This window comes from Dicentrarchus labrax, unplaced genomic scaffold (assembly GCF_905237075.1).
Source record: "Dicentrarchus labrax unplaced genomic scaffold, dlabrax2021, whole genome shotgun sequence".
NCBI lineage: Eukaryota > Metazoa > Chordata > Actinopteri > Moronidae > Dicentrarchus > Dicentrarchus labrax.
Genome location: NW_026136710.1, coordinates 18,416,986 through 18,429,242, shown reverse-complemented (window position 1 = coordinate 18,429,242; position 12,257 = coordinate 18,416,986). Strand labels below are relative to the sequence as shown.

General features: G+C 39.2%; 1 protein-coding gene across 11 annotated transcripts in view; it reads right to left on the bottom strand.

The window, feature by feature from the left end:
* vav2 (vav 2 guanine nucleotide exchange factor) overlaps positions 1-12,257 on the bottom strand; it is a 193,193-nt gene that overhangs the window by 17,840 nt on the left and 163,096 nt on the right. For all 11 annotated transcript variants that reach the window (XM_051413450.1, XM_051413452.1, XM_051413454.1 and 8 more), the window contains 4 exons: positions 6,346-6,445; positions 4,115-4,210; positions 277-345; positions 3-89 (listed from right to left, as the gene is read on the bottom strand). In XM_051413450.1, the coding sequence (XP_051269410.1) occupies positions 3-89; positions 277-345; positions 4,115-4,210; positions 6,346-6,445 (352 nt within the window). The remainder of the gene's footprint in view (positions 1-2; positions 90-276; positions 346-4,114; positions 4,211-6,345; positions 6,446-12,257) is intronic.

The window sequence follows — 12,257 nt, the reverse complement described above, 5'->3', positions numbered from 1 at the left end:
ACAAGATTTTCTATTGAACTTTGGAATTCGCTGATTTTCTTCAGTGTCTCGTTGTCCCTCTTGACTTCGTTGATGTACATGGCCAGGTCCTGGGAGGGCAAGGCAAACATTCTTTCTGACATCTGTCATAACACGATAGACTTACAGTGCTTTGAGCCACAGTAGCCGTATGAAACAATTTATACAGCTTTGGCTTAGAGCCCTGAAGTGTTATTATATAATATTTATTTAAAGCGCACTTATGAACATACATAGAAGAGCATGTGTAACACAGACCTGCATAGCCTCCAGAGCCTCCTTGAGTTGCTGTCTCTCTGGTCGGTCAGTTGAGTGACTCAAAAGCTCCTGTGGGGGGAGATTATTATTACTGTTTTCTTACTTCCTCAGAACAGCAATAAACAACTTTCGACACAAGGTCTGAAGAAACACACAGTATTCTTTATTGAAATGATCTTACAGTAATGAGAGGGATTTGTTGTGAGAAATGTATAGCTGCTCTTTACTGTGATTATCGATGTGACACTGATGCGGCTCAGGATAAGTTTCAGCTCAGCGGCATAAGCAGCTAGATATAAAAGACAAGAGGAAGCCAGAGACATTGCTAACTAGCCTTCAGGACTGACTGTTCTTTATGATTAACAAGATAATGGTAAATGTGTTGTCCCCTCCAAATTGGGTTGTCATCCATTTAGCCAATCAATAACAAATATGTTACATCATTTTGATCTGTGATTGTCTGCGCCACTGGGGTGATTTATAAAATGCTGTAGAGCCTTGGTGAGCCAAAAAAACAAGCCTTATCAAATCTTTTTAGGTTTTTTTTCAAATAAAAATGAAATTCTGTCAGCTGTCCAATCAATCAGCAGTGTCCTAAAAAAATCATATGTGACACAGACTGTTTTATTGTCACAACACAGTTGCTGGAACTCCCATTCACAGCACATATGTATGTAGGCTACACAGGACATCTTGGCAGAACTGCACACGAACGCTTCATATTTTGAACTTCATATTTGTATCTAAATCTAAAAATATTCTCACACAGTCAGACTTGTTAAGACGTGCTGCACTTTGTTGTTTGCTTTGACTCATATCATTAAGCTTATGACAGCGACAACAGAGTGTGGCATCTATAAATTTAACTTGCTTTTTTCAGATATATTTGTTTCTGTGATATTTTTCTATTTTTACCATTCTAGAATGGGCAATGGACCTGTTAACGGCAGGTAGAGTGCAGATGTAATTACAATACAATAAACAGTACCAGTGCCTTGGAACTGGAAAACCGTAAAAGGAATCCAGCCATTCTTAATGGTATTATTTACACACCCTTTTCCCACTTTGACAAATAAAAAATACTCTGCACTGCAGTTCCTGTTTTCTGCTCTTTCACGTGCTGGCAATGAGCTTCACCAGAGGGCGCAACACTGGTGATACTACCCCCTCAGTTCCACCCCCACTGTGCAGGCACCATGAACAGTCATTAGTGCGGAGACAAGGACATTATCCATCATTGGCTTCCCACCAGCAGCAGCACCAGCACAACCAAGAGGAAAGTACTGCTGTTGGCCCCTGTTTTACCTAAATTATATTTATTTTTAATCCAAGTGACTCAGCAGATCTTTTCTGTACCGTGGTCTATTAGTTTTACACCGAGAGAGCGGCCAGTGACAACATGCTGCTGCACAGCCCATAATCTCAACTTTAGAGGACAGATGCGATCACATGGGTTCATAAAAACACTGCAAATTCATCAAATATTCAAACCCTGCTTGAGGAAAATTACTTCTGAGATGACTTTGCTGAATTCACTTTATTTAGAGTGCGGTTGTTGTAGTATTCACACCCTGATCAAACAGGGAAACACTACTGTGATGATATGTATAGAAAATTGACTGAAGATGTGCCCTTAGGCATGAATGGACACACACACACACACACACACACACACACACACACACACACACACACACACACACACACACACACACACACACACACACACGTACACAAAAACAGGACTTGTCAGTCTGATATGCCCCAAGGCCACAGCATACAGCAGTGTTTTACTGCAAAGCTGTGGGAAGCAGTGAAATGGGGTGCATTTAATGTGATTAGTGCATGGTTGATTTGACCTCAGTGCCTTGCTGAGACTCCTGCAGTGGTTCGATTCAAACTAATAGAGAAGTCGCAGCAGTCTCCGTGTAGTCCGACAATCACCTGGCGCAAACACTCGCCTCCACCCGAGTCCATTACGCACCGCATCATAAACTCATATGCTCATCCATAATTGAGATGCAAAGTCAATTAATCATGGGGAATATTACAGTGGCCAGCTTGTTTTATACATGAACGCCAGGAGGGGAGCTCCAGGGAGAAATGTTGGCTGAGATGCCAGTGGTCAGGCATTCTGCTAAACACATTTGCATGTCGGCAAAATTGGCATCAGTGCAAGGCTGCAATTAATGATAATAGCTAGTAGCTTATTATTTCTTACTAATAGTTTTAAACAAGCCTTAAAAAATTTTGTTTATTAAGAGTGCAAACATTTGAGAGGCACAAATCCTATACATTTTTATTTAATAAATTACTATTTATTTAATAAATGAGTAGTCATTATAATTATCATGAATTTCAGCACTCAACCTGATGCAATAAAAGTGGACACACAGTAGACTGTTTTGAAACTAAAGTAACTTCTATAAGGATTTAAATCTTCTAAAATGAGATATACACCAACTGCAAAAACAAAAAATGTATGAGAAAGAAAATTATTTTACTCAACCTTAAACTTGAAATAAGACTCTTATTGATGTCCTCAGTCTTAACACATAACTGCCAAGCTAAACACAAGGGACACTGATATATCGTTCTACTGACGAACACTGGCACAAAGCCTCATCTTTGATTGAGTTATCTTTCATTTGTGATAGAAATCTCAACATGCATATTTGAACCAGAGGAGTGAGTAACAAATATGGAAACAATAAATGAAAACCAAATCTGAACCAAAGCACAAGTACAAAGGCAGACACACAAGACAAGGTGTATTAGTCTAAATGCCATGTAGGAATATATGTCACCACAGTGGCTTTTTGAAGATACAAAGTGCAAGTAACATTTTCCAAAAGGGCAAAATAGTCGGTGCCCAAACTGCTGGTGGACTGGTCACAAAAACAACAAACACAATTCATGTGACAAGGCTAAAAGTCTGGAAAATGATGACAGAAACCGGAGAAACAACAGTCAACAGTCAAATATCACTGACAGGAATAGAGAGACTTGATGCAAAGTAGTTGTTCAGCATCAAAGTCCCAACAAAATGAGTCTCACAATGCTGCTATTTAAACATGGTGAAGGATCTACTGTATAATATGTGTAGCCTTACCGTGGAAATCAAACAGTTGCTTTGTATGGTCATTTAAAGACCTTATACATTGTTTAAACACTACTGTTCCTAGTTCATAGCTTGTATGCTTACATCTGTTCATGTAAATCTCCAAGTGTTACTTTTACTTAATGGACACAGAAGGAGACAACTTATTTTTGGACATTAGTCTCTGAAGTGTGATGTATTTACCCCAGAAGTGTAGGAGTCTAAATTGCAATATAAAAACTACTTCTGGTGCAGCTATGGCTCTACGAGGAGGTGGTAAAGTGGATATTGCTGCAGGAGTAGATTGAGAAGCTCTCATGGATATTTTCTTTCTCGCAGTAAAACTGGGCCACTGTTCAGATACATTGTAACTGCTGTGAATCCAAGCTTCCTCAATGAAGAAGCTACAAACTTGTCCGAGCCAACTTTCAAACCTACAGGGGGTGAGCGTTTGATATCTAAAACATAGAAACTAAAGAGTGTGAAATAGCATTTTTTATTTCCATCTGCTTCAATCATCAAAGTGATGAAGACTTCCTTTCTTTAAGACCTGACCAACATCCAACCACAGACACTGAGAGAGCATTTGAGTTGGACTGAATCTGGAATGAAAGCCAATTATGGTCCAAATTCGGTTCTCAAGTTTAGTTGTTTCGTTTACTTTAACGTCCCTCTGTAGGATTAAACGGTGTAAAAATGACTGTGTTGTAGGTTTTGCAGTTGGGAGATGCCTCCTACCTTCAGTAGTAGGTGATACTTCAGCACCCTCTGCATGGGAACCACCAGAAGATCCTGAAGCTTGAACTTGCCTTCCTGCACTTTCATAGTACATTCCTGTGGACACAAGCAGCAGGGAAATTATTACACATGGCAGAATGCAGCATTGCACATTTCCTACTAACAAGCCTTCATTCATTGTTCAATAATTCATTGTGTCGTGTTGCATTGCTGTGATTGCTTCCACACATTCATTGGGGCATGCCATTAGCAACAACGAGGCCAGTTTATTCTTTCAGGGCACAAAAGCTCTGGTCGCACCAGCCATTTGTGACGCAGTTACCCTGCATGCTGATGGGGAAATTCCTCTGACTAATGAATACATTTCTATAAACTCTGCACTGTCTCTAAAAATGAAAGAAAGTAACTGTCTTTTGTTAGTAACATTCTATAAGGTTCCCTAACAGTGGTTTGTGTAGGCGACTCTTTATTCAATTTCTATAAGTGTGCAGAAACAAGGCCAGCTTATCCCTCTTTAAAAACAAGGTCTTCATGTAAAAAGACAGTAAGTAGCTGTTTTACCCTGTTACAAAGCTCTGCTATTTTGAGGGAGAGTATCTCAGCACAGCTCCAAGAGCTAATTCTCTGACCATCACTGCCACTATAACAGGAGTGTTAGCCTTTCACTATAATCAGTCCAGATTCTTCTAAGAGTCCTGGATTAGAGAAGATCAGAGAATAATAGGACACAAAGAGGGAGGTTTTGCACCAGAAATGGACTCTGAATATCACCCAGATTTCAATCATTAAAGGAAATACAAATATTTCTCTTTAAAAGTAGATTCATTACGACAACTACAAGATAAACATGAAGCTACACAACTAAACCTCTTGAAGGCAATCATGACAAATCCACTCTCCTCTTAACACTGTAGTTGCCTGTATAAATGGGGTAATGTTGAATCATGTTTATTAAAACAGAGTATTATGAATCAAATAGTTCTGAGGGCATATTTGCAAATGACATTATTTGCCTCTCTGATTTAATATCAATTTGCCCTTGACAATGGCAAAATTGGACCACATCTATTCATTTATTGAAGTCATCATTTATTCAACAGCAAATGTAACTGCAACACTTTTGTAATGATTTTGAAAGAAATGTCAGATTCTTTAAAATTTCATTGGTACATTTGCATAATTGCTTGTGGAACATGGTTGCATTACATTAGAAGGCTGCTGTCTTGTTTGAAAGATTAATTTTGTTTTATAGACATTCACTGCATTGCACACAGTGACATCTATCTTTGTTGTTACACAGTCAGCATTTTGTAAAACTTGTATCAGCTGCAAAACTGTAGGGAACTGATGTTTCAGAAGAGACGAAAGTGTAGGAAAAAAAGTGTAGGCCTACATTATATTTTCTTACAGCACACCTAAAGAGAACACACTTCACACAAAAATACAATTTATTAACTTGTTTCTATTCTCTAGTTGTAATACTGAATGTGGTACTGATGCAAAATAGAAGCAGGAGAAGCACATACAGTAAACTGATTACTAAGGATGAAAGTAATGACTATTTTCACAATTAATTTAAAAGTTTACTATCAGACAAAGAAAAACATGAAATCATCACATTTCAGAAAATTGAACCAGCAAATGTGATTGGTTATTGGTATTTTTACTTGTAAAATATTAGTGAAACTGTTAATCTACTATCAAAATGGTTACTGATAAATGTTCTGTTGATTAAGTAATTGTTTCTGCTCTAAAGGGATAACATAATGTATGTGAACAGGCTGGTAGCTTGACCGTCACGGTCATGCTGCTGCTTTCTTGACAGCATGTGAATATTATTCTGCTCAGCTCACGCTGGCCGTATCTTGAATGGTGGCCTAATATGTGCTAAACCCTATGTGATGACCCCTCAGACAGGTGTACTAACAGATTTTGTATTCTGTTAAAGGTGGTAGAAAAATCTTTTGCATTGTCTTGTGGCTTTAAATGTTTTTAGGTGTTATTTTATCAGTCAAAGCCCTGGCTCTTAACGCCTCAAAACTTTCCTTTAAATTATCCCTTTAAGGGTTACATATCATACTATACTCAAGTAGGTCATAAACAGCCAGATGTGCTGAACCCTACCTGCTTTTTATTCAGTCTAAAAAAGAAGCTGTAATGTATTATTTTCACATAAATGCGCTACATCTGTGGGTTGTCATCCGTTTGGGGTGAGTGGTGAAGGACATTACCTCTACTTTAATCTTGACATCCTCACGCGTTGCTATAAGTTCATCCAGTGTCTTCTGGGCGTTCTCCATGTGGCTGCAGTACTGACCATAGATCAACAACCTGGTGAAAGACACAATTCAGCAACAAGCGTTAATCTAAACACACTTTCAAGGTTTGTTGTCCTTCATGGGACACATTTTGAGTAAGTAAGTAAGTAAACTATTCAAATAATTTTAGATGAATGTTTGACCATGGCTCCTTCTGCCAGGTATGTTCACAGTAGTGTGGGCACCTCACTGTGTATTAAAACATACCTCTATTCATCCTCTGAAGGCTCTCTATGACACCAAACACACCAAAGCAATCAGAGTAAAGACCCAAGTTGGTCTATCAATCTATAGTCTTGAAATGTAATCAGCAAGTGAAATATTGGTTATACTTCTTTTTTAAGCTGTTAACCACATTCACTCCCACAAGCCCTCTGTGGTTTAACACATGTTACAAATGTTTCAGCTCCAAATGATGAAACATTAATGCCAGTTAAGAGAAATCTCTAGCTGAGATTATGTTTTAATTTGCTGCCTCTTCTCTGCGAGTATGGGGACATTTGAAGACATGTGGCCTCATGAAACCTGTTCAAAGCCTAGGCTGTGGTTAAAAATCTAAAAATAAGGCTTAATTAGGACTAATGAGGCTCTTCTTAATTTTCAAAATGTCAGAAATGTATATCACATCTTTGCAAAACATGGAGACAAAGAAGATTGCTGTTTGAGTCCACAGTTAGCTGGGAACTGGTTAGTGTCTCGGAGCCTTCAGGCAACGTACCGCACATTCATGTTAAGATTAATAAGACAATTTGAGAGGTCAGCCTCAGAGTCATCTGGCTCTATAGGGGGCAGACAAATTAATATGTGAATGAATGTATTATGATTAGGAATATATGTGAATACTATGAATAAGTAATGACTGGCTTCTGATCCCAGGGCAAAATTTAGAGGGGCGGCATCCTCTCGCCAATAAGCTGTAATCACAGAGCACTAATGAAAGACGCTGCTTTATATCAGCTGCTTTGCAGAGTTCCTCTTATCAGCGGGTGAGGAAAAAAATATCTTAATTTCGAGCAACGAGGATATGAGAGCTGTGTTCATTAGATATTACAATGGGACCCTGACACAGATCTGTGGGTTCAGCTGGGAGGAAGTTCAAAGTCATCTTGCCTGGAGGATGCCACCGCACGTGGCACACATTCCTCCTGCTCATTCACTGACTCAAAGTAGGGCATTGGCACGGCTGGTATAGGGCAAAACTTGGCACTCTGGTGTCTTAATCTGAATCTTGAGAGGGCTAAGAGGCGGTGCAGTGAACTCGCACTGTGTAGTCTAATCAAGCCTTTTGATAGATCTGTGATGCAGACAAGAGCAACACTGCAGAGAGACCGAACAGAGGAAGTTTTTATGACAATGCAATGGTGCAAATACAGGTAATAAAACAAGAATGTCACATAGTGCCTGCTCTTTTCCTAAAGCTAGTTTCATACATTTAAGACTTACTATTTTTGATATATCTTCACTGACAAATACCCATATTTTTTTGAAGCATCATATCAGTTTAGGCTGATTTTAATTTCAAGGCTTCATGCATCTAGAAGTTATTTCCTGCTGCAAGAGTCCACTGTAGTTTACAGTAAACAAAATCTTTCACTGAAAACAAAGTGATAACAGGGGAGGGAAATACAAATAAGGTGCCAAATATGCACAGATTTGAGCAGCAAAGATGAGTCAATTTATCAGTCAATCAATCGGGCGGAAAGAAATCAATCAGCAACCATTTTGATAATTAATGTTTCATGCAAAAACAATATTTGCTGGTTCCAGCTCAGTTGTGATGATTTGTTGCTTTTCTTCGTCTTATGTGATTGTCAGAGAAATATCTTTGGCTTTTGGACTGTTGGTTGGTCAAAACAAGCATTTTCGAAGCATTTACCATGAACTGGTTATTGACACAGTTGCCACTGTTCACTTCATATCATTCTGCTCTAGCTGCATTTCTAACCTGCTACGGCTGTAAAACTGTGACTTGGTGTGAAACTCTGAATCAAAATCTTCCTCTTAAAAGCATTTAACATTTCTGTCAGATCCATTCATCAGTTGATCGTCCTTCCACAGAGCTCCACCACCGATGGTCACTGGAGCTTCACTGGAGCTGGAGTTTTGACTACATCCCCCCTGCAGCGATACTCCTACCCTGGTTAAAGCCCTAGGCTAACAAGTCCCTGATAAAGACTTGATCCATATTTGGGGAGACAGCTCCCGTTAACTCCCGCCCCTCCAGGATGACATGGTGATTGAGATTAATGGGTGCTTGATCAGTTCTAAGACAGCAGGCGGACTGTGCGTGTAGCGAGGATCCAGAGGCACCCACCATAAAGTAAGTTATCAGGACACAATGTGATATGAAGGTCTTACTTTAAGAAGATGCTGTATGACAGGAATGCAATGGGCTCACGCTTCTAGTGTGAATGTGGGAATCATAGCAGTGATGTTACTGGCATTCATGAGCAGAAGAGATGAAAGAAATATTAAATGAAGACGAACCGCCTTGCGGCTAACCATCCCATAAGCCCACCTTGATGTCACCTATTGCTTTGTGGAGCACTGTTTTGAATTGAGTTTGACATTATGGCTGTCGCCATGTCGTTTTTTGGAAAACAGCGGCGATTACGTACTGTCACACACGTTTCTTGTAGTACAGATAAAAAGTACACTAAAATATGTTTCTGAAAAGTTTTAAAGCGAGAAATAGGCAATACAGTGACAAAATCTTGAATCACATTTGATCAGCACTGCCTAATTTGACAGTTTGATGTATACATTCAATGTGTTCAAACAGACAGCCATCATGACACTGTAATAAGGAGGCCTTATTATCTGAAATATCTAAATGAATGATAATGTGACTACATGTCCACCAGAAGGCAACTGTTACACTAAATGTTGGCAGTAACAGATTTATATGGTGGTTATATAGGTGAAATCTGTTCGTCAAAAGATGGATTATAATTATATTACATCCATTCTTCTTTAATTATGGAACTCAAAAAGACACAATATTATTATAGCGACTATTTTTTCATTTATTCTATGGATGACAAACTCTATCCATGTTATTTTCCTCTCGGATTAGTTGTGTGTTCAGCATCTTGGAAAGGCAAGGAATCAAATTCTGCATGTAAAATAATACAGTATTTTGTACTTCACAGATGAACGAAGCTGATAAAAAAAAATAGAGTAGGTCTTTAGCGCATGCAGAAAGGAGGCATCTCTTTCTAACACAAAAAGATCACTCACACAACCAGTCAAACAATAACTGGATCTTTAGACGCTGTGTTGTGTGAAAACAAGTTATACATTGACACATTTAATAACAGCCTTTCATATGAGACTTGAGAGGCTAGTCAGAGTCTTTGTCCTCTTTACTGAGACAGGCAGTGGAACAAAAGAGCTAATGACACACAAGCACAGTGCAGCATGCATCCACTCTTGGCCCAGTCATTCATAATTAGTCCGTGACATGGTGATAAGCACACTCCTTACTTGACAACAACGTCTGGACACATCACTGTGGGAGGTAAAGACTTATCATTTCCTGTTTTCTTCATGTACCTTTGTGTGAATAATTGTGATCTAAAATACTGTGTTTTCTAGACAAGAAAAAATAAATCATAACTTTGAATATAGGATTCAGTATCTTAAATAATCCATATCAGTCTTTTCCAAAACAACTAAAGTAACCTTTAGCACCCTAACACCTTCAAAATCACAGCATTACTCTAAACATCCCATGCAGAATATTAAAAAAATTATAAAGCCAAAAAATCAGAGTGAGATTCCAAAGGTCCAATATTTGCAAGAGTGGAGCGTTATTGAAGCAAATGCTGCCTGGTTTAATGTAGGAATAGTGTTCATCATTGCATTGCCTTTGAGTAAATGTCAATTACTAAAAATGTACAGATGAATCAGGTTTCTTGACAAAAGACAGAAGCTGATGATGTGAGAGGATTATATGTTCAAAGAGACAATAAAGAAAAGCTTGTCCTGGTCTCTAAGCCAGCAGAATGGGCCCATTCAGGAGCCCTGTGGAGATTTTTATAAACGTATGTATCTGTGTTGAATGCATTTCCTTCCACATAAAAGAACTGCAAAGCTGATTTTTGAAGCATTTTATTTTTCCTGCATTGTTTGTTTTCAACCATGTTCACAAGCTTGCATTCTTCTTCTTCCTGACATTTCTGGTCTCATGTGCATTTAAGTTAAGTTTGAACTATGAACTTGCAAATAAAACCTGACTTTTTTTCTTCTAGAAGAACCAACTGGCAGGTTTTCACCTCTATAGCAGTCCAAATTTGAAAAAGAAGCTTGCAAACAGCAGTGAGTATGAGGAAGACGAGACATGGTACAGAAACCTCTAAACAGCAGAACAGTTTGAGACAGTTTTCCTTTGGGTTGGAGAGTTTGCCGAAGCAGTAAAAACTTGCTGTTTATATTCTTTTCAGTGCCGGCGATATTGCCCTGCTGTGCTGGCCTCTTTCATAATGAGGATGCTGTCGTGCATGTTATTTCACAGAAAATGCAATTTTGAGTAACTGTGCCCTGGGCCTTCACCCCCCCCACCCTTGTGGAGCCCTGCAAGCCGAGCCAGGCGACTGAGGAAATCTCCAAGCAAACCAGAAGTGACAGGCTGTGGAGCCAGCTAATATTCTCTGACACATGGCATTGGGACCCCCTCACCTCTACTCAACATATCCAGCACACAGCAAATGGAGGAGAACATAGAGCAAAGACCACCAATAAAGAGGCTCATAGTGCGGCCATGATTAGGCACTGCAACGATATCAGGGAGCAAGATTACTCCGGAAATGAGTTGGGGAATGTCGCAAATGAGGATATCAACAAGAGGGTACTTAGGTGCCCATTTAGTTTATAGAGCTTCCTCTGAGTGCACTTTTCCATTCAGCCCGGCTCTGGCTATTTAAGAATTGAAAAGTAGTCGAGATAAACCAGTGACATTTTCAGCATGGCATTCAGTTCAATGACAAATAGAACAAAAAAACAAAAAAAGCTTTTCATCTTTTGCACCGATGTGAGCAAAAAAAGATACAAGCACATTGTTGTAAAGGTCACAGGGAATTACAAGCATAGATAACCAAATTAATTACGCCAAGCCAGGTCCTCAGGAAAATCGCCAAGATGCCTGATGAGAGCGGTGCTGTGTGCATCCAAATCCCCCTGGTCACTGTTGCTTATCGCCACAGAGAGACAAGGCGCTGCAGTGGCTCATAATGAGGCAGGTATACATGTCAATCACATGCGGAGAGTCAAAGCCTGTGACGCACAGAATCTGCAAATCTAATGAACCGTTTTCTTAAAATAACACTGCGTTGCATTTTGGAGAATGTCGCTAGAGGTAAATATTAACACTGAATGGTGTGTCGTCAGAAAATTTGTTTATGAATAGAAAGTAAATGTTAGATATTTCTGTCAGAGATAGAAGGTTAAAATTCATTACAAAAAAAACAAGGTGGACTATGTGTACCTTTTTTTTTCAAGGTTTGAGGTTTAGTTCCAGTGAATGGAAATCCACATCCAACCCCTTTGGAATGAATGGTGATGTCGACTGTGAGTCAGACCATACCACCTTACGAATGCTCTTGTGTCTGAATTGGAGCAAATCCCTAAAGCCAAGTTTTAAGTCTTCTAATGAGAGTGGAGCCAAACAAAGCAACCAACAATGTAAAGGATTGAATTGTTTTTCTGTTTATTTTTCTTCCTGTATTTCCCCATTTCTCTCTCGCCATGTGCATCTTCTGAGCTTTCGTGTTGCAACCTCCTTGGCCTTTACAGGGAAATTTGGCCTTAATGGGATTGCGTGCAAA